Source organism: Bufo gargarizans, chromosome 11, assembly GCF_014858855.1.
Source record: "Bufo gargarizans isolate SCDJY-AF-19 chromosome 11, ASM1485885v1, whole genome shotgun sequence".
NCBI lineage: Eukaryota > Metazoa > Chordata > Amphibia > Anura > Bufonidae > Bufo > Bufo gargarizans.
In genome coordinates, this window is record NC_058090.1 from 39677706 (window position 1) to 39701082 (window position 23377).

General features: G+C 46.4%; 1 protein-coding gene across 4 annotated transcripts in view; it reads right to left on the reverse strand.

Moving 5' to 3' along the window:
* Positions 1-417: 417 nt before the first annotated feature.
* Positions 418-23377, reverse strand: part of RPAP1 (RNA polymerase II associated protein 1) — a 76339-nt gene continuing 53379 nt past the window's right edge. Inside the window, exons 22-27 of one of the 4 annotated variants that reach the window (XR_006387073.1) lie at positions 9542-10346; positions 5840-6016; positions 4342-4398; positions 2329-2504; positions 1849-2059; positions 418-1118 (exon numbers count right to left, since the gene is read on the reverse strand). Coding sequence is in view for 3 of the 4 variants with exons in the window: in XM_044272282.1 (XP_044128217.1) it covers positions 2358-2504; positions 4342-4398; positions 5840-6016; positions 9542-10346 (1186 nt within the window). In the remaining variant the exon portion in view is untranslated. The other 3 variants (XM_044272282.1, XM_044272281.1, XM_044272283.1) reach the window with 3 other exon arrangements.

The window sequence follows — 23377 nt, forward strand, 5'->3', positions numbered from 1 at the left end:
TGTGTGACTGGTACTTTCACTTTGTGCTGGTCATCTAATCTCAATTTCTAAAAGGTCATAAACACTTATTTAAGCCACATTCTTATCAGCAAGATAAGGATTGAGTTTTGATGACTGCTGATATAAGGAGCCCATCAACTCCCTGTCTGACCAGAGAAAATTCAGATCCTCCTAGTAGAGCATCTCAGCTCTGTACAGAGAAAAGGGCTCCATATTTTTAATGAAGACCAATTGAAAAAAAAAATGTTTAGCTCATAATGAGTACAATGCACTAATAACTAAATTTCCGGCATAGGTGTACATAGCCTTTAATAATTGTTTGGTCAAATTATATCCAATTCACAGTGTCTTTCACTAAAAGGCATTCACTGTTTAATGAAACAAAATGTTCTACATCAGGGATGCACAACCTGCGGCCCTCCAGCTGTTGTAAAACTACGACTGCCACCATGCCCTGCTGTAGGCTGATAGCTGTATACTGTCTGGGCATGCTGGGTGTTGTAGTTTTGCAACAGCTGGACAGCAGCACGTTGAGCATCCCTGTTCTAAATGACAACGCATAAAGCCTGATTCACATGGCTGTTCCAATTTACGCCTGCCAAAAATTGATGTATGCCATGCTGTGTGATGCCAGGGTGTGCCAGTGTTTTTTCCACACCCATACACTTGAATGTTCGGATGTAAGATGGACAAGAACAGTGCTTGCTATGAGTAGGTCTGTGCCGGAAAGCAGATGTGTGAATTGAACCACTGTCTTTAATGGGTTTGGGTGCAGTCCGCTGTGAACACAGTAGGCACATAGATGGAAAATCCTGTTGTGTGAATCAGACCCAAGAGTAACTTAGACTGAATCTCAATCCAAATAACACAAATAAATGGAAGAAAAAAGCACCTAAAATATACAAGTGTATTTGACGCGTTTCAATCCTCAATGGCAGGCGTGCTTTGTGTACAAAGAGACAACAAAGGATTAGCACAAAAAGAAAACACAAAAACAAATGCAGAAATCGGGGCTAAATAATTTCAATAATTCATTCAACTTATGTAAATTGGAGTTGAGATGTCTCATCCAGGAAGGTGCTCTCCTAAGGGTTAAAGTGTAAATGCCATTTCTTCTTCTTTTTTTTGTTAAATGTGTAGGGTAAGTGATAATGAACATTTTTCCAACATGGTTTATTTATTGATTTTGCAATTTTTAATGAAAAAAACTGACACTGAGGTTTTCCCTAATCGGTCTTTACAGCAGAGTCAAGATGTTCCTCACTCGCTGTCTCCCTCATACATGACTAAAGCTGGCCATAAACGCTGTATATATTTATATACTGCCCTGTCCGACATCTTTGCACAGTCAGCAGTGAGTGCCGACACCGTCCGTGTGATCTGAATGGCCGGCACGCTCACTAAGCTAACTAGCCACCGGGAGATGCAGAGGAGTCGGCAGTGATCTGCTATCTCCCAGGGGCTAATTAGCGAACAGGCCAGAGACATACAGATCACAAGGACGCTGTCAGCACTCACTGTGACGGTGACAGGGCAGTATATAAATATATATAGATTCATCTTATTAGCCAGAATTCTTCACCTCACAGGTGAAGAAGCGCCCACCTGCCTGTTGATTGACAGGGCCATACATCTCACAATCTGGGTCCTCCCCTGCATAACGGAAACGGGACGGATCCGTTATGCAGCCCATAGACTTCTATTATGACGGAATGAATAACGGAATGCCTCTAAAGACATTCAGTCATAGAATTGCGTTATGGTCCGTGGTAACGGAATCCATAACGCAATTCTGCTTTTACAAGTAAACGAATCACAAACGAATTTCACAATATGAAATTCGCTCACCTCTAGCGATAAGGACCCAGGGCCCGGTTTTGCACTGTACGTACTCATAGTATACTCTTTATTTGCTTTTCGCACCCGTCTTCTAGGCAGTGTACTGCAGTAAGTGGGTGACTACCCAGAATCTTCTGGTTCTTGTGGAGACCGATGAAGTCACCCACCATCCAAAGGTGTTGTATTGCTGATGTGTCAAGAAAGTATATTGGCCTCAGCGCTGTATGCAGTAAAAACAAAAATATGCTTTTTATTACGTTTTTAAGTGCAGTTTACAGGTGGAGACATAGGGCACTGGAACAAGTCAGAGTTCATCTTAAAATGCTTCTGTGATTATAAAGGTCAATCCAGATAGAACTGGGCACTAGAGCCTCAAGGATGTCCAGTAATGTATCTAGTAAAGGTGGTTGTGGGATACTGGACATAAAGAATACAATATATACTACCGTAGCTGGCTATTTTTTTTTAGATCTTTTCTACTGCACCTACTCTGTGTCCTTGAGCATGGCTTCCCAGCTTTATGATGCCTCTTTTGCTTGCTGTTGCCGCTGTGTTACCGCTTTTAGATACTTTTCCCTGAGAGGTGGAAGAGCGTCGTACAAATCAAAGCCCAGCGGACTGCTGCCTAAGAGTTGTCTGTAGTACAAGAGATGCTTCTTCAGACCCTGGAATTAGAAGGGAGGATTATCAAATATCCTAACAAACCAAGACTATCCATTCTCTCCATCAGGCGCTTCCTAATTCCTGTTCGGGAAAGTCACTATTGCACAGGAGGAACAACCCCTTCCCTTAATAAGGACCTTCGAGCGGCGTTCAACTCTGCCTGTTAGAAGTGGGGTCCTCAACAGGAAACCATGGGCATTACTACCAGGGTAGCAGGCAAAAGCAGCTGCTATGGGGCCCATTTCTGCTCAGACGTAAGGTGCCGTTAGTAATGACTATGGAAGGCAGTGTGTAAAACGGAATAAAGCCATGTGTTATCCCTTTGTGTGGTGGTTAGAGATGAGCCAATGTCCGCTTATGAAATTCGTTCACACTTCGTTTGGTGGTAAAAGGTGAATTGCGTTATGGATTCCGTTACCACGGACCATAACACAATTCTATGACAGAATGCTTTTAGAGGGATTCCGTTATTCATTCCGTCATAATAGAAGTCTATGGCCTGCATAACGGATCCGTCACGTTTCCGTTATGCTGGGGAGTCCTGCATAACTTAACGGGACAGATCCGTTATGCGTTCCGTCATAGAATTGTGTTATGGTCCGTGGTAACGGAATCCATAACGCAATTCACCTTTTACCACCAAACGAAGTGTGAACGAATTTCAAAATATGAAATTCGCTCATCTCTAATGGTGGTACTTGTTGAACTACTCCTGAACCATATCACGTACATTATACCAGCACGTGACATCATTGTAGCTTTTTTCCCTTGCTGTGAGGTCATAGGTACACCGTAATCTGCTTTTAATGTTTGCATCATCTCTGTGCTATATGATGTTGTGCATTATCCTTGTACGTTTGTATAAGGGCTCATTCAGACGGCCGTGAATGTTTTTGCAATCCGCAAAACACGTACACGGCCATTCCTATACAGAAAATGCCTATTCTTGTGTGACTGTGGACAAGAATAGGACATTCTCTATATTTTTTGCAGGGCCACGGAACAGAACTGCGGGTGTGGACAGCACACTGTGTGCTGTCTGCATCTTTTGCGAGCCCCATTGAAATGAATGGGTCCGCACCGATTCCGCAAAATTGCGGAACGGATGCAAACTCATTCACACGACTGTATTCCTGTGCTGTAACCTGAGTAGATGATTACCGCACTACTGTGCCATCACTATAAGCACAAGTCCACTATAATGACATCACTGTTTGCATTATCCCTGTACTGTGACATCATGGAAGAATTATCCAACTATTGTCAGATACCTGTGCCTATTTTTTTTTTTTTTTTTTATAGTATTGTGACATCATTCACTACTGTGACATCACGGCAGCGTTTCCCACTATTGTGACACCATTGAGCACATTATTATACTGTCGTGGGATCATTCTGGGCATTATCCCTGTACTGTGACATTAGGGAGACCAAAATAATCATTAAACTTTCCATATTCTGAACTTGGTGAAAAATGCAATTACAGAATGTTCCAAATAGAATGCAATTATTGTAATTTCTAAATACAGGAATGTTTCCTATAATAACCTGCAAGACTTCAGAGAAATCAGAATCCTTACTCGTGTCTTGTAGGCAACTTCTGTAAATATCTTAGTAGACATAGCTTGTCACAACGAAGCAAAGGAGAGGGGATAATAATATAACATATAAACTGGCTGCGATCCAAGGCGTACAACTACATTAGTAACTCTTTAGTGTACAGCCGGTGTGAAATCATTATAATATGAAGTAGATGACTCTGATGTTCAGTGAAAGGAGCCTTGTCTGATATCTGGTCTGGAAGCACTGAGATAAGTGTCGGTGTGCTGGCTTACATACCTCATCCACCAAGAGGTACGTCTTCCTGAGCATGTTTTTCCTTGCTGCATCCATTTCCTGGAACAAACTGAAAACGTATAAGGAACTGAATCTGCTGCTCCTTCACTACAGCCTCAGCAAAATCCTAAAAAAGGATTCACTGATGCCCCGCACTCGTTATGTAACCATAATCGTGCATGAACACCCTAAAGAGAATACAGGTTGTGCAATGTACACACAGGCCGATCCTCCTAGGCAGGTCACCACAAGCTCTGTGTTAGGGCCCTTGCACACGACCGTATGCCCTCCGAAACATATGTCCCGGAGCGGCATTGATCGTGTGCAGGGGAGCACACAGCATTATAGGTTACTGTGCACGTCGAATCGCCCGCCGGACTATTGTCCAGCACAGTATCATTGAAATGTATGATGCTGTGCGCTCCCGTGCGCATGAGCAATGCTGCCCTAGGACATATGGCCCGCTCACGGACCATATGTCTCGGAGGGCATACAGTCGTGTGCAAGGGCCCTTAAAGGGGGCGTTCACCTATATTTTTTCTTACTAATTAAAACCAGATAGCGATACACATTTCATTTTTTTTTCTAATCTGTTTTTTTTTTTACTTTTTAAGTTCTATTTTCTGCACGAGATTATGGAAGCAGCCATCTTTAGGCTTGAGTAAATCGAGCTTCCAAGCATAGATCTGAAGTAGAGTCATTAAAAAACGTTGTTTGTAATACTGTTTCCGTACAGCATTAATCCGTATCGGCTCCATGTGGCCAAAATTCGTCTCGGCCAAAGTTGCGCAAGACTTCGGCGAATGACTACGAAATTGGTATCTGCAGATACTGGAGGTACCAGCCAGTACTTCGGATTCCTATTTTAAAATACGCAGATAGGAATACTGTAGTCATTCACCGAAGTCTCGCGCAACAAAGTTTGGCTACACGGAGCCTAAACATTTTAATGCTGCACGGAAACAGCATTACCAACAAAGTTTTTTTAACAAATCAACTTCAGATCTATGATCCGAAGCTCAATTCGCTCAAGCCTAGCCATCTTGCCTGAGCTGCTAACAGCATTCAGAGACACATTTTACAGCAGGCACCATATGCTATAGGAATCTGTAGTATGTAGAAGACCCGTTGACTTCTATAGGAGTGTTGTGGGTATGTTCACTGACCTGTGTAGAGGTCGCTGTGCACGGATGGGAAGTAGATAAGCTGTGACCATCACCTATTGTGAATGGTGGATCCCGTGTTAAGGCCCCTTCCCGACGATCGCCTGCTTATCAGTGGAGGAGAAAGCTGCATGTACATACAGTGATCTCCTCCACAGTAAGGGGAGCAGCGATGGCTAATGCCATCGCTCGTCCCCATAAAGAATCATTGTGTTTTGTTTCTCTCTCCCTATCACTTTGTCCTTTGTAAACTTCCAGTATATAATACAATGTGATCTTTGTCAGTCCATGTCAGAACTTTGCATGCAAGCTTTTTTTGTTTTCTGTAAGTACTGTACCTCAGCCACACGCTCTTGTGAAAAAATGAAGCTATTCACATGGGAAACTGCCACAACATACAGCACTGGACACCAGGCCTGACGGAGGGCTCCTGTCACCAACGTCCGGAAATAGAGACGTAAGAGATTCAAGTTGTCTTCAGGAGGGGATGTGTACAAGGTCAAGGCGACGGGAAACTGGAGGAGAAGAGAAATAGGTCAGAGCTCTGGAAAAAGTACAATACAGTGGATCTGTTAGATTTACTATGCTAGCGTGCTTAAATTAGAGATACGTTGTTTTCTGTATTTTCTCCTAAAATAAAAACTAACTTTAAAAAGTTAAAATGCTGTCACAGTAGTGAGCCCTTAAAGTGGTTCTCTGGGCTTCTAATATTGACCTGACACCCCGACTGCTCAGCTGTATAAAGGGAAGACACGCTCCGTCTCCCTGCTTGCCCTAGACATAGCAGCAGCGAGTAGGGAGACGGCACATGCACACTGCGCATGCCTGCCCTTCATACAGCTGATCGGTAGAGCTGCCGGGTGTCGGACCCCCGCCGATCTAATATTGATCCATAGGAGATAATCCCAGCAGACGTACTTGCTCTTAATGGTATACTTTATTCCAAAAACAACAGTTCACAGAACGCATTTCGGCTTGTCCAGCCTTCCTCAACTGCACAATGTGAACTGACACCTTCTCACATTTTAGAGGCACAGATCACAATCACATGGTCATGACATCGTCGATCAATTAGTAACATAGGAACTAACATCACTACATAATGGCAGAAAAAACCTCCTATCCTGATTCATGTCCATCCACTGCAGTCTGCAAAGAAATAAATTAAATATGAAAAAAAAAAATAATTAAAAACACATGACCTCATAATCTCCGTTAAGCCCTTATGAGTATAGCGTATCCAAAAGGCCTCCCTGCGCAATAACAGCCTCTTCAAATCGCCCCCCCCTCCTTGGTTGGCAGACCTGCTCTATGACTTGATATTTCAGTTGTGCAATTGAATGGTTATGGAAGTGAGAAGGAATAGGTAACAGCAGATTTTGTTTGCGTATTGTAGATTTATGCTTGCATATACGCTCTTTCACCATTTGGATTGTCTCCCCCACATACAGCAGGCCGCACGGGCACTTAAAGGGGCATTCCCATCTTAATGATCACTGTTAAATCTGTTAATGATTTAACAGTGATCATTTTTCTAAATATATTTAATTATGAAATTCCCACCCCTTAGAAGAAAATAAACATATACTTACCTGTCTGTTGTATTGCGTCTCCCCTGGTTACGGCCACCGCTCTTCTCAGGAATCGCGGTGGCCGCGCTTGCGCAGACGACTTCTTCTCTTCTCCCGGCCGGCCGCGCGCAGTCCCGAAAGTGCACGCCGAGGCCGCGCATGCGCTATGGTAATTTCTTCCTGGCCAGACTTCAAGATGGAGCCCGCCCCCTGCCGAGTGCCGAAACCAGGAAGTGGACAGCGCGCCGGGAGCAGGTAAGTATGAAACGGCGGGTTGATAATACCCCTTTAATAAGATAAATGACATTTTTTGTGTCACAAGTATATCAGCCTCTAATCTTATAGGCCTTCCCAGCGCGTGGGTGATAGAAACATTGTCCCTTCTGTACATTACTACACTGCATGCAGTGGAGACAAGGAAATGTACCTCCCGTTTGGCTGACCAAAGTTCTCCGAATCCGTGTATTGATGGTGGTTCCTATATCTGAGTGAACTAGGTGGTCTCACAGGTTAGGACTACGTTTGTTGCATATGAGGGGTGGATTTTTGAACTCTTCCACCATAGAGTAGGATTTACCCAGGATGTGCCAGTGTTTATATGGGTGATATTTGTGAACAAATGGTATGCGTGCACCTGCATTCCTGTCTGTTGCTGTAATTACACCCTCGCTGGCACTGAGTATCCCCTCCGGGTAGCCCCTGCCCCAGAACCTGGAAGACATTTCTTCCATTCTCAAGGTTTGCGTTTCAGGAGTTAACCCTTAAAAATTGGGACTTGGGGATAGCCTTTTTCAAGGGAAGTGGATGTGCACTCTGGTAATGCAGTACGCTGTTTCCGTCTGTTTCTTTGCGATACAAATCTTTGGCCAAACACCCATCCGCCCGTTTGGATATTTGTACATCCAAAAAGCTAACAGTATGGCAATCCTATGTCATAGTAAATTTTAACTCTTCCCAGACATTGTTTAGATGTTCCAGCAGTAAGAGGAGGGGCTCGAGTTTGGGTTTTTCATATTTAATTTATTTCTTTGCAGACTGCAGTGGATGGACAAGAATCAGGATAGGAGGTTTTTCTGCCATTATATAGTGATGTTAGTTCCTATGTTACTAATTGATTGACGATGTCATGACCATGTGATTGTGATCTGTGCCTCTAAAATGTGAGAAGGTGTCAGTTCACATTGTGCAGTTGAGGAAGGCTGGACAAGCCGAAACACGTTCTGTGAACCGTTGTTTTTGGAATAAAGTATACCATTAAGAGCAAGTGCGTCTGCTGGGATTATCTCCTATGAATCGTATGGGGATTGCTCCTTTCCCGTGCAGACATTGTTACCAAGGTCATGAGCCGTCTGATTTGGAATTTCAATCATCAATAGTAAAAGCCTGGAGAACTTCTTTAAAGCCTCCCTAACGTCACCCTCAATACCCGTTCCCATCATGGCCTGAATCAAAGTGTGACCATACCTGTGGTCTGGGACAAATAATGAAAAAGTTGTGAATCACTTTTTGGACTCTATTCAGCAAATTGAGGTGGTTCCAGTAACCGTTTCTCTTAATCATTTGTTCCCTTGCAGGCTATGTACACCTTTGCAACCAACGATCGGAAGGCTAGTTCAGATTATACATGGCTGTATGTCATCTGTAACCATGGAGACACATAGGTCTGCATTTTTGCTGTATACGTACAAAGTAGCAGAGCAATTTTAAATAAAGTGTATTTGGCTAATAGTTGCAGTTTGTTTTAAATTTTATATTTAGTGCAATAAAAATGCTGCAAAGGTGGACACACCCTTTAAAGGGAACCTGTCACCAGGATTGACATATAGAGTAAAAAAAAATGGCTATGATGTCATTAGCAGGTACTTCATGGATTCATCTGGACGTTGTTCTGTCTGAAGGTCACAAATCATCTCCCCGCACTCACGCCCATCTCTTTCTCCAAGGCCTCTCCTACACCTCCCCTTTGTATCCTGATGTCAGCGCCGATGCAGAAGACTAAAATGCACTGCCGAGATATGGGCCAAGCCAAGGTGTATACACTGCCGATCACTGCACATGGCCGTATTAAAGCTGTGCATGGAAGTCTCCTGCGCTGGCGATAACATAAAAAACATAACCAATACTCACATATTCGATCCCTGCAGCTTCAGCACTGCTGCTCCAGTGATTGCCACCGGGTTTTGCTTACTTGTCCTTCAGTGATGACATCCACATGACCTCTGCAGCAAAGCACTGGCCTCAATGGTCTTGTGCCATACAGTACATGCAGGCATCACCACTGAGGTCAATGACTGGATGCAGCAGTTGAGTAGTTGTAAGGCATCTAATTTCTACAGAACAGGAAACAAAGACCGACAGCGGAGGAGCTGAGGGGATCAAACAGGTCAGTATTGTCTGTTTTTCTTTTTTCATGTTCCTTTCATGTAGCTACATTTTTTTTACATATTGATATGTACTTTAATACATTACCTCTTTAAGGGGCACAGACAGGGATCTCAAGCTGCTAACATGTTCACCAAACAAAGTTTGCCTAAGCTGGACGCTGAAACGTCTCTGTAAGGGAAGAAGTACAAATGTTCCAAATAAGGGGTCTCCAAACGAAACCCCCTCAAACTGCTCCAAAAGGTCCATGTAAAAATCATAGAATGAAGCCAGACCGGGAAGAGGTGCATCAAGCTTTAGAGATTCCATAAATTTTGGTTGACTATAAAAAACGGTAAGAGCAGCCGTGTATGCATGGACAGGGCCTTCTAAGAAGAGGTCACTGCCTGTGAGAAACACGCAGGCCAGACGCGCCAGCTTTGCTGCGGTGGGTATGCTCTGCAAGGAGCTGGGGCGCCAAGTTTCCAAAAGAAAGACCCACTGCAAGTTCCTAGTTACTGTGTTCACCAGATCAGGGGGGAGGGTGTTCACAATATTTCCTTTGGTCTCCGCATTGGTCACTTTATTGTAGAGGTTGATTAATGGAAGGAACGACCAGTCAGATGGCAAAATCGGACCTTTGGCTTCTGGAAGCAAAGCAGTCTTGATGAAACAAGTCCTTTCCTGGTAGACAACCCTGGAGTGGTGGAGAGCTTGTTCCATGTGTGCAAAGTGAGTCAAATAGCAAGCCCGGATGGAAGGGAGATCTTTGAAGGCTTCTTCCAACAAAGCACCACGGCTTGGAGAGGTGGAGGTTGCAGCAGCTGAACTAGGGGCTGCTTGCTTGGCGTCAGATGTAATGTGCAAAATATCTGACAAATCCGCTGCTTGTGGACCTCCCGAACTTCCTTCTCTGTGAAGAAGAGGACGTTAAAAAATGATTGAAACCCAAACCATTTATTCACATTAAATGTATGATGCTGTGCATATTAAAGGGGCTCTCTCACTAGGAAAACCTATGTCCATATGAGCTATTGCAGCATAAAGATATCAAAGAGGGTATTCCGCCCTCGGAACCCACCCTATGTGCCACAATGGAAAGCCATCCTGTTAGAGCAGCTTCTTTTGTGATGAGCCTGGAGCGTCCATGCCGCTGCAGTGGAATATGTGGCTACTTTTTAGAATAAGCGGGGATGTTCGTTTACATAAGGAATAACATTATATCTACCTATTATATGACTTGTACTCTGCATTTCTCATCCGTATCACTGGGGGACACAGGCTTGACCACTAGGAGGCGACACTAAGCACAAAGTGTGAGCTCCTCCCTCCAGCTATACCCTTCCTACAGGGACTACGATAAAGCAGTTTTAGCTTAGTACATGGTATGGTAGGAATGGCTCACCCCTTGGATAATGTGGAATAAGGGTGCGCCAACTGTAATAGACTCACCCAGTCTATTGATTTATGTCTAGTATGTATATTGTTTGGTTGGGCACTCCTAATACCTGAACCCAATTATAGATACACTATAATAGTACATATAATATATTTATTAATAAAAAAAATATGAAAAATAAAGTATACAGTATAAAAATAGATACCAGACGCGTTATTGCACTTACTCCTTTTTTTTTTAAACTCGTTTTATTGAAACAAGAGTAACAAGGCACTTCAGTGGTACAATTGCACAGAGGATACCAAAACATAGTACAAATCTGATCACACGGAAAGACAGTGATTATACATACACAATTAATCAAATGAAGAGAGGGTACAGCATTTCAGGGCTTACACAGCAGAGATACCATAGATCAAGTAAGGCAAAACAGAAAAAGAGAAAATAAATTTCCTTAAAATCGATCCTATCCAGGTCCAACAGAGACTGCAGACCTCATTGAGGTTGTTAAGTGTGAGTCACACCACAAACCCCACACTTTCTGGAACTTATCTGGACACTTTCTATTAACAAATATCACTTTCTCAAAGGGAATCACCTGGTTAACCAACCTTTTCCATATCCCCAAAGTCGGGAAATCATCCGCCATCCATTTGAGGGCAATAACCTTACGGGCCAAGAACAGGGATTCACTCAAGAATATTTTGTTATAATGAGTCCAGCCATCATTGTCTAGGATACCCAACAGACACACCTTGGGGCATAGCGGAACGGGACCCAGGCCCAAAGATGAAAGCACTCCCAATACTGCCTGCCAATATGACTTAATGTGAATGCAGTCCCACATCATATGCCAGAAATCCGCGTTAGTATGAGAGCATCTCAAACAGTTGGAATGGGGAAGTCTCCCCATCCTATGCAATCTAGTGGGGGTCAAGTAGCTGCGATGTAACATAAATAACTGGATCAACCTATTATTGATTGAGGGAGATACCCTAGTTACCGCCTCTAACGCCTCCGACCAATCCTCCGCCGAGAGAAGCGGGATATTCCCCTTCCACCGCGCCTCAGCGAGTATAGGTTGCGCGGACATGTGATTCTCTAGGAGATGGGTGTAAAGCACAGATACTACGCCCCGGGGTCCCTGAGACTTAATAACTCCTATGAGGGGGTAAGAAGAGATGGCCCTGTTTCTATCTCTAAATTGTTCTTGTAGAGCATGCCTAATCTGCAGATATTTAAAGAATTGGGTGCGTGCCAAACCATATTGCTCCTGGATTTGGGAGAATGAACGTAGGACACCTCCACTGTACAAATCCCGCAAAGCTATAACACCGGCATCTGCCCAAGCATGCGTACCCACAATCCCTTGCAGATGGGGAAATAAAGAGTTATCCCACAAAGGTATGGTGTCGGCCCAGTCTTGATACTGCCTCAATTTAGCATCCCTCCAGACTTGTTGTGCCAACCTGTGTATCGGTAATAACCGTCTCGACAAGGAGCTAGCCTTCTCCAGCACTGGCCACAAGCTAGATATGTCCAGGTGCTGCTGCAGGTAATCCATATTTTGCAAGGGCTTCCCATTGACCCACCCAGCCAAGAACTTTAGCTGTCCTGCCAAAAAGTACAAATGGAAGTTCGGCAGCGACGCCCCCCCCTGTGCCCTGGGCCTCTGTAATGTATTCAAGGCGAGTTTGTGCCTGGCTCTGCCCCATAGGAACCGAGTCATTGAGGAATGGAGCCGGTCCAATAGATTCCGTGGTATAGGGGTGCACGCATGTCCCAAAATATACAGCCCTTTAGGCAACAAGACCATTTTGATCAGATTGATCCTACCCATAACAGACAGTGGGAGGGTTTTCCACACCTTGAACTTCTCAGTGAGTATGGTCTCCAGGGGGGCAACATTCCTGGAGTAAGAGTCACCTGGCACTCTGGTAATGATAATCCCTAGATATTTAAAGTGGTCCACTACCCTAAGGTTATGATGAACTGCAGGCCAATCGGAGCGCCATAAAGGCATCAGGGCAGACTTAGCCCAATTAATGTGCAACCCAGAGAAATGGCTGAATTGCTCAATAATCGTGATCGCTCGAGGCAAGGAGGTATCCATATCACTCATATACAGTATAAGGTCGTCTGCATACAGACCCACTCTGTCCTCTCTCCCTCCCAAACCAACCCCCCTGAATGTTGAGTCAAGGCGGATACGCAGGGCCAGGTGTTCGATGGCAATTGCAAATAAAAGGGGAGAGAGAGGACAACCCTGCCTCGTACCCCTCTGCAGTGGGAAGCAAGGGGAGGCCGTGCCATTGACCAAAATACTAGCTCTCGGATTATTGTATAATATTCGAATCCATTGTAAGAACTTAGGACCGAAGCCAAATCTCCCCAACACCCTCAGCAGGTACGGCCACTCCAGCGAATCGAAGGCCTTGGCTGTGTCTAACGAGGCCATCGCCCATTGTCTCCCCTGGCAGGCTCCAATTTGGGCTATGATTTGCGCTCTGCGGATGTTGCTAGAAGTGGACCTCCCGGGTATGAATCCGGTCTGATCACAGTGGATTATGCTAGATACCACTTTGTTCAACCTATTGGCCAAGATCTTTGTCAGAATTTTGTAATCCAGATTCAGCAAAGATATCGGCCGATAGGAAGCACAGTCCGTCGGCTCCTTATCCGGTTTGAGAATCACTACTATGGATGCTTCATATAGAGAGTCCGGAAGTGTACCAAGACGCCACGCTTCCTTTAACATCTCTTTCAGTTGAGGACCAAGGATGTCAACATACCTGGAGTATACCTCCAGAGGCAGCCCGTCAGGGCCAGGAGACTTCCCATTTGCCAAACCAGCAATTGCGGCTTGAATCTCCTCCAGAGTTATGTCCTCCTCCAGTAGGTTGCTGTCTTCCATTGAGAGTGACGGACAAGATATCTCATCCAGGTAATGCTCAAGTTCGGTCTCAGAGTAAGACACTCGTGATTGATATAACTCACGATAGAAGTCAGCAAAACACGCCACTATGTCTGTCACAGAGTCTTTGATCACCCCATCCAGCGCCTGAATACGTAAAACCGGTGGCGCAGAGGTGTTTCTATGCACTATCTGAGCCAGAAGTCTTCCCGCCTTATCTCCTACCTCAAAGGCCTGCTGCTTATAAAAAAATAGCCTACGGTTACTCTTTTCATGCAGATGGACTAAGTACATCCTGCCTTTCAACAGCCAATCCTGCCTATGTGTCTCCGAAGGGTCTGACAGGAACCTAGCTTCAGCTTCCCTAACGCAAGCATTGAGGGAGTCCTCTTGTTTCCTAGTATCCCTCTTGATAAATGAAATCGATGATTTAAGACATCCCCTCAAATATGCCTTCATTGTTTCCCATAGAAGGAGGGCATTCGTCTCAGCATCATGCACTCCCAGGAAAACCTGCAATTGGTCCGGTATCCTATCCTGCTCCTTCAATAGGGTCAACCAAAATGGGTGAATTCTCATTTTCAAACGAGAGGTCATTCCCTGTGCAACATTAAACTGCGCAATCAGGGGCGCATGATCAGACACATTTTGAGGGCCATAAAAAACGTCAGACAACTCCAAGTAAGCATCAGGGGAACCAAACATGTAGTCTATTCTGGACAAAGCTCCCTGGGAAGGAGTAAAACAGGAGTATTCTACCAGGTCTGGATGTTTCTCCCTCCATAAGTCCAGCCAGCCCACCTCTCCAGCCCAAGCCGCCAGCAAAGTAGGGGGGCCACGAGCCGGCGAAGCCGGGGAAGCATGAAAGCGGTCCTTCCGTGAATCCATGACCATATTAATGTCCCCCACACACAAAAGTTTTGCATGCGGAAATTGAGCTGCAAACAGGAGTGCAGTCTGTAGAATGGTTAGGTCAGCTGGAGGGGGACAGTAAACGCTCAGGATCACAAACGGAGCGCCATTTACATGCGCATAAGCAAACACATATCTACCCTCCGCGTCGCTCACAGTTGTGTGTAGCTCCCATCTAACAGAACGGTTGATTAATAAAGACACGCCCCTGGAGTGAGAGGTACCATAGGAATGATATGCACATTGAACCCACGGTTTCCGCAGTCTAGCGTCAGTATCAGGTGTCAAGTGGGTCTCCTGAAGACTAAGTATGTGAGGAGCATAACGACGGACATGTGTAAAAACAGACAACCTCTTACCCGCATCCCCAAGCCCTCGCACATTCCAAGACATTAAATTCAAGGCGGCCATAGCATCCGCACATCACATATCAACACGGATCCACACTCCTGCTGCAAAGTCGAATGGTCTCCTCCCACCACTTCACCAATCGCATCCTCTCTCCTAATTGTACTAAATGGTGTACCACTTAATGCCCAAACTAAGTATGCAAACATAAGGCAAAACATGACATGCCAAAAACAAATAATGCAGTAACATACATTTCGCCCAGAATGGGAAATTGATTTCCCCGTGGCAGCAAAGTCAGGAACCCGCATAGTACAAGGTGGTAATAAAACCATGCAGGTATCTGACCAGCCCCCATAATATTGTATAGCATAATAACATATGACGAGTGACATAACAGGCAAAAGCAAAACTCACTCCGGGGTGGGTGTCACGAGCGCTGTAAAGTCCAGGACCAGAACATGTCCACAAAACGTAAGTATCCACACACCACCCTCAGAGAGCAACAAGATCCGCTGATAAAGTCCCAGTACAGGAAAAAAGCGGGAAAAAAGGTAAAGGTATCACAGCCATACTGCACCTCAAGATGGCGCCACTCTGCGCGATTTCCTTGCGACCCAATCATCCGCTTCCCTAGGGTCAGTAAAGAAAAGCGATTTCTCCCCATCCACCACTCTCAGCCTGGCTGGGTACGCCATGGAGTAAGGTAAGTTCATGTCCCGCAGCCTCCTCTTGACAGCGACAAAGGTCGCACGCCTTTTCTGAAGCTCCGCAGAGAAATCTGGAAACAAGGACACTTTGGTGTTCTCATACAGGATGGTCTGCTTCTTCCTCGCTTGCGTAAGGATAAGGTCACGATCCTTCCAATTCAGCATACGTGCCAACATCGGTCTAGGTGGAGCTCCAGGTGGCGGTGGGCGAGCTGGAACCCTATGGGCCCTCTCTACTGCGTACGCCATGGAGAAGGCAGCCTCCGGAAAGGTAGATTTAAACCAGGCTTCTAGGAAAGTGGCAGGATCAGGCCCTTCCGAGCGCTCCGGCAGGCCCAAAATGCGCACATTATTCCTCCTGGCCCGGTTCTCCAGGTCGTCACACTTTTGCCTCCACAAGGAGACCGAATCTTCCAGGGCATGAATCTTGGCTGGCATGGGGCGGGTGAGATCCTCCAAGTCAGAGATCCTCTCCTCCGCTCCCTTCACTCGCTCCCTGAGCTGCTGGACATCTTGTCTAAGGAGGCCCACATCCACACGCACCTCGTCAATCTTGGTGGTGAGGGAGGTCTGACATGCCATAATCGCTGACAACAGCTGTTCATGTGCCTCCTTCGGCGAGAGCTCTGGGGTATCATGCTCCTCATCAATCGCCTGCTGTGCCGCCTGGCCGCGAGTATGTTGAGTGCGGGGCGTACTGGACGTTGCGGCGCCATGCTGGGAGTCTTGGCGCGCATATTCTTTCAGCCGGTCAGCCGCCGCTTGAGCTTTGCTGGGACTCATAATGAGATTCTGCAGGGTCTCTGTGGGGTCTCGTAGTGTCACCCGACAAGTCTGTGAGTATGTAGACCGTGTCAATGCTCAGGATTAGTCAGGATGCTTAGCGGGAGCTGGAGCTCAGATCAGATGCGACCGCTCATGTCGGCAGTTAGCCACGCCCCCCCCCCCACTTACTCCTTCTTCAGTGGTCACCAGTGCAATAACTCCGTAACGCGTCTGGTATTTATGACCCCCTTATTAAAAAGACATCAGACACAGTTGATGTAAATAAAGACAAAGAGCGCTTCCGAACAAAAACTTAGCAGTCATCTAAGTACTGAGTCAGAACACCGACCAGTCTAAACAATATAGAAGCTGCGGATCCACTTTGCCATCTAGTGGTGAGTAGTGACCATGACAACAAGGCTCACTGAAACAGGAAGCGGCCGGTAAGATCGCATTTGGGGCGCAAATACACGTGGGACGCCACGGCAGCTGCGAGACCCCACTTCGGACCTACAGTGAGTAACCCACTTATAGACTGTGCACTGTTAAAAATTGAGAACCATATTGGCCACAAGTGGAGAATATTGTTCTCTTAACAACCTGAAAATCAAGAAATATGTTTTATAGCAAGTCCTAACGCCACTGTTGTGACAAGTCCTAACGCTGTGACCATTGACAACTTTACCGGCAGCATATGGAATTCTATTGCCATTAACCACAATTGTGTATCTATGTTTGACAATAGCTGTGGACAAGAGTGTATTTCTGGTGTTATTATCACTGGTAATATTGATTGCATATTAGAAGTTATACCGCTGTCACAGTATTTTAGGAATGTATCGGAACATCGTATATTAGACAGTCACCATATTGACTCGTTCTTACCAAAAGATTTTTTATTCCATCCCAAACACTTTTGGAGTCTTTCAATTCTATTTCTATACTGTATACAGTTTTTATAAATTTATATTTTTTAATTAATATATTATATGTACTATTATAGTGTATCCATAATTGGGTTCAGGTATTAGGAGTGCCCAACCAAACAATATACAGTTTTAGCTTAGTGTGTCCGTAGGAGGCAGACCTCCCTGCTTTCCAGGTCTGCTGATTTCTTTTCTTTTTTTCTTTCTTTCAGCAGGATTACAGGCAGTCCTAGCTGCCTGCACTCCCACCCAGGAGACAGGAGACCAGGGGGTCTCCAAACCCGCTACTCCTTACCGGTCTCCAGAAGACAAGGAGGACCAGAGGTTCTTAAAGCCTCTGTATCCCTCCAGCCTTCAAGTCTCCACGGCCACCCACGACAAGTCCCCTCTGTTTCCGGTGTAGCGGCCCTCCTGTCACGGATGTTCCCGTGGCAGGTTCCAGAAGATCAGAGAGACTGGCAACACATGGGTTAAATTGACACGTTCCTTGTGGATCTTATTGTGTGTGTTTTGGTGAATGCCACACCCCTTGCTTCAGGTGTTGCTTGTTGGTAAATTACCTTTCCTATAAGTAGCCGCTTCTCACTCTTGGAGGTGCGGTTTATAGATTTTCTTCCTGTTTTCTTACTAGCTGGTCGTTGTATTCTGGTGCTTCTGGAGTTGCCAGTTTTCTACTTTAAGCCAAGTCTTGTCTTTTCTTATTGTATTGTGTTTGTTATATTCCCTGTTGTTTGTATCTGGGCCTGAGACAGAGACTTCCATTCATCCATCTGGAGAGGAATGGGTTGTCTCTGGTCCTAACCTTATTCCAAGGGCCTTATAGGGAAATAAGGGCCTAGGTATCCTGCATATGAATATTCCTACCTTCTAGGTCTATTCATATTGATAGGTAATTAGGGCACAGATTAGGGTTGTTTAGGAGGTGACCTGTTCCTTCCCTAGTTTCCAGGCCCAGTTACTGTTCCCCTTCCCTCTTGTGTTCAGTGTGGAGTTTTCCCCCCACACTGATCGTGACACCTCCCCAAGGGGCCGCACACCGCAGGTGGTGATCTGGCTGGAACCAGGGGGCAGAAGACGCCAGACGGGTAAGTATTCCTGGCTCCAAGCCCTCTTTTCCCCCCTCAGGTTACTTGCTAGTATGGTCCCCAGGAAGCCTGTCCCCCCTGGCGGGGAAAGAGTTATTAGCTGCATGTCAGCTCTTCTGTGAGGGTGGGGTAAAGGGAAGCCCTCTGTACTTTCCAAGCTTCTTTCTGGGCCCTAACCCCCACTTCACCTGCCCTCCCACCACCTGTTTCATGTGGAGTCCGCCGGGGCCGCTTGTAAATTGACTAAAACAAAATTAAATAGGATCTATTAGTACATGTATAACATTTACATTACTAGTGTCTATTACCATTTGGTCATTTCACCATCTATTTTCATGTGCTATTAGTTTAAAACTTCACTTTTATTTTTCCATTAAATATCAAACTAATAAACTGTGAGACTTATTATTTTTAAAAATATCAGTAGGTTTTAAGCAGATAGCCTAAATAGGTTATTTAAGGCTACTTTCACACTTGCGGCAGAGAGATCCGCAAAACGTATGCCAACTGATGGCATTAGTAAGACTGATCAGGATCATGATCAGTCTTAAAAATTAATTGAAATTCCGGATCCGGCACTAATACATTCCTATGGGAAAAAATGCTGGATCCGGCATTCAGGCAAGTCTTCAGTTTTTTTCGCCGGAAATAAAACCGTAGCATGCTACGGTTCTCTCTTTTGCCTGATCAGTCAAAACGACTGAACTGAAGACATCCTGATGCATACTAAACGTATTGCTCTCCATTCAGAATGCATGGGGATATACCTGATCAGTTCTTTTCCGGTATAGAGCCCCTGTGACGGAACGCTATGCCAGAAAAGAAAAACGCTAGTGTGAAAGTACCCTTACCTGAAGTATAGATAGTGTTGCTGTTACGTTTTCCACAGCAGCACTTCGTAACTTGCAACAATGTAGCTTGAATCAGTCAGTGAGTGCTCTGACTGGCTACATTTTGTTTCAGTTTAACTCAGTTTATATACACATGCTTTCTCTAATGCTGGCTGCTTACTACTGAATCTAAAAACACACGCAAACGCACACCCTGCTTCCCGACATGTTTTGCCGGCATACCGGCGTCTTCAGGGTAACATGCAGGTCTGCAGTCTGACTCTAGGGACCCCTCTGCTGCCCCCTTCGTTGTCAGACGCTGACTTACCGGAGGACCAGTCTTCCAAACTGTCCGCTATGGTAGACAATCTCATTGCTGTTATAGAGACCTTACAGGTTGAGGACCCTGCGCCCTCCTCTGCCGGTTCTGGTTTTCACTTCAGGCGATCCTGTCGCTCGCCAAAGATGTTCCCCAACCAGAGTTTGATTCCTCCCTTTCCAAGGAATGGAACTTCCCTGACAGGCGTTTTGCTTTACTGAAACGCTTAGACGTCTTACGGATGGGGAGTAGAGTTAACACTCCTGTTTTCTGAGATTTCTGAGTTGTGTTATCTAATCTAAGTAAACACCTCCAATTGCTTTTCAATGGCTTTGGTCTCAAGATAACGCAATGAGTTAAGAAATTTGAGTTAAGAGCTGGAGTGCTAACCCTGCTCCATATGTATATCCCTTTCCAGAGAATTTGACAAAGAGGTGGTCCTCCTCTCCTATTGTTGATCCTCCGGTATCCCACCTGGCTAAGAATACCACCTTGCCTATGGCGCATGGGGCTTCCTTCTCTGACCCGAGTGATAAGAAATTGGAATCCTTTGCCAAATCTTCTTTTGAAGCAGTTGGCACTGCCCTGTGCTTGTTTTTTTGCCTCGACATGGGTAAGTAAGGCTATGACCAAGTGGGCAAACAAGCTACGTCAGGGCCTCATCTCTGGGGACTCCCCGGAGGAACTTTCGGATATTGCAGTGCAACTTTCCCCTGCCAGCTCTTACATCTGGGAGGCCTCTCTGGACGCGACCAGGCTTTTGGCCCGCTCTTCGGCCCTTTTGGTGGCTATTCGCTGTACTATGGCTATAATCCTTCTAAACGGGCCTTGACGTGCCTCCCCTTTGCAGGTAGCAGACTTTTCAGCAAGCATCTGGATAAGATTATCTCTCATGGTACAGGGGGGAAAAGCACCCATTTGCCGCAGAGAAGGACGTGCTTCAACAGATCTAAAAAGAGCAAACCTCTTTTTCGTCCCTTTCGTAGTTCCTCCAGCCTGAAGCAGCCAACCGACAAATCTGCCCCAGAGCAGAAGCGCAAACCATCTTTCAATCCTCACCCTCCCTGGAGTCCTCGCCAGCAGGTCTCCAAGTCCTATACCCGCAAGTCCTCCTCTGCATGACGGGTGAACTCTGGCGCCCCGCTAGCTCACGTCACGGATGCCTGGGTTCGAGAAGTCATATTGGAGGGTTACAAATTGGCGTTCCGATCCCCACCCCCACCTTTTTTCGCTCGTCCGCCCTGACCTCTCCCTCCGCCGCCCATTTCTTTTTTCAGGCTATTCTCTCCCTTCTGCGGCAGGGAGTAATTGTTCAGGTTCCGCCTCAAGACCGTTTTCGCCGGATTCTACTCCAATCTTTTCGTAGTCCCCAAGAAGGAGGGTACGGTCCGTCCCATCCTAGACCTCAAAGCTGTCAACCAATTCCTTCGGCTCCGCCGCTTCCGGATGAAGTCCCTGCTTTCGGTCATTGCATCCATGTACCCGGGGGAATACCTGTCCTTGATTGACATCAAGGACACCTACCTTCATATTCCCATCTGCGTCGGTCACCAGAAATATCTTCGTTCGCAGAGGGACCTTTTCATTACCAGTTTGGGGCCCTCCCGTTTGGTTTTGCCACAGCTCCCAGAGTCTTTACCAAGATTCTGGCCTCAGTCATGGCTTTCCTTCATGCCAGGGGGATAGTGGCGATTCCATACTTGGACGATATCCTGATCAAGGGTCCGTCATTCCAGGCAATGGCGAACAGCCTGCGCATTGTCCGGGACACCCTGGAATGCTTCAGATGGGTTCTGAACCTATCAAAGTCAAGTCTTCATCTATCTCGGCAGCTGATCTTTCTAGGTATGCTGTTCGACACCGATCGGGCCAAGATTTTCTTGCCCCTGGCCAAACTCTCTGCTCTCCGTCGTCAGATCCTCCCTTTATTGCGGACTCAGCCTCTTACCATTCACCAGTGCATGAGGGCTCTGGGCCACATGGTCTCTTCCTTCAAAGCAGTGCCCTATGCTCAGTTCCATACCAGGGCTCTTCAGCAGTGCATTCTGACCATTTGGGACCATTCCCCAGCCTCCCTCGATTGACTCATCCGTCTCCCTGCCCCGAAGCACCGAGACCTTCGGTGGTGGTTGAGGTCTCCGGGCCGCTCCTTCCTTCCCCTCCACTGGATAGGGTTCACGACGGACGCCAGTCTCCAGGGATGGGGGAGAGTTCTGGACAATTCCAATTCTGGAATTGTGGGTGAATTATCTCGCTCTCTGGTAATTGGACAGACAGTCTCTGGGGGTATCCAGTTCAGGTTCAACCAGACAACTCCATGGCAGTCGCATAGCTAAACCACCAGGGTGGCACCCGCAGCCATGTCGGAAGCAGCGCTCATCCTCTCCTGGGCGGAGAGAGCCATGTTCCAGCTCTGTCGGCAGTTCATATCCCCGGCATCGACAACTGGATCGCCGACTTTCTCAGCCGAGAGAGACTCGATCCCGGCACATTGGCTTTGCATTCACAGGTCTTTCTCACAATCTGCAAGCGATTGGGTCAGCCGGATGTGGATCTCATGGCCTCCTGCTTCAACTTAAAGGTAGAGACCTTTGTTGCGGTCCGAAGGTCTGCCAGTCATTCTCGTGGCCCCAGACTGGACACGCAGATTATGGCACGCATCCCTAGTCTCCCTCCTCGCCGACGAACTCTGGCGCCTTCCCCTTCGGGAGGACCTCTTGTCGCAGGGACTGATCTTCCACCCAAATTTAGGGCTGTTGAAGCCGCCATACTAAGAACTCGGGGTTTCTCGGATGCTTTTGTACAGACCATGATTCGGGCTAGGAAACCATTGTCCTCCCGGATCTATCACCGGACCTGAAAGTCTTACTTTAATTGGTGTGAACACCACCAGTTGTATCCAATTCGGTTCCCGTTGCCTCGACTCGTCCACCCTGCAGTCGGGCATGGACTTGGGGCTGCCTATCAGTTCCCTCGAAGGGCAAGTTTTGGCCCTTTCCATTCTTTTTCAACAAAATCTGCCTTTGCTTTCTGCGGTACAGATCGCACGCTTGCCCCATTACCGTTCTCAGTTGAATCCATGGAACCTTAATCTGGTGCTCAGTGCTCTCCAGTCCTCTCCATTTGAGCCTTTTGCAGCAGGTGTCCCTTTGCTTTCTGTCCTACAAGGTGGCCTTTTTGGTGATCACCTATCCGTAGGGTGTCGGAGCTAGCGGCTCTTTCCTGTCGGTCCCCCTTCCTTATCCTCCACCAGGATAAAGTGGTCCTTCCTTCCAAAGGTCGTGTCGGCATTCCATCTCAATGAAGAGATCATTCTTCCTTCCTTTTGTCCTGCCCCGACTCATCCTCGTGAACAGTCGCCCCACACTCTGGATTTGGTTCGGGCCATTCGCATCTATCTGTCTCAGACGTCCTCTCTCCGATGGACGGATTCTCTATTCGTCATTCCAGAGGGACCGAGGGGAGGGCTGGCTGCGTCCAAAGTTTCAATGTCCCGATGGATTTGTTTGGCCATTGTGGAAGCGTACTGCATCAGTGACTGGGCCCCGCCCTTCCGGGTTACTGCTAATTCTGCTCAGGCAGTGGGCAGTACATCATGGGGCATTGGCCCTTCAGGTGTGCAAGGCGGCTACCTGGTCGTCTTTACACACCTTTTCCAAGTTTTACAGAATACACAATTTTGCATCTTCTATAGCTTCTCTGGGGCGTAGAGTATTGCAGACGACGGTTCTCCGAT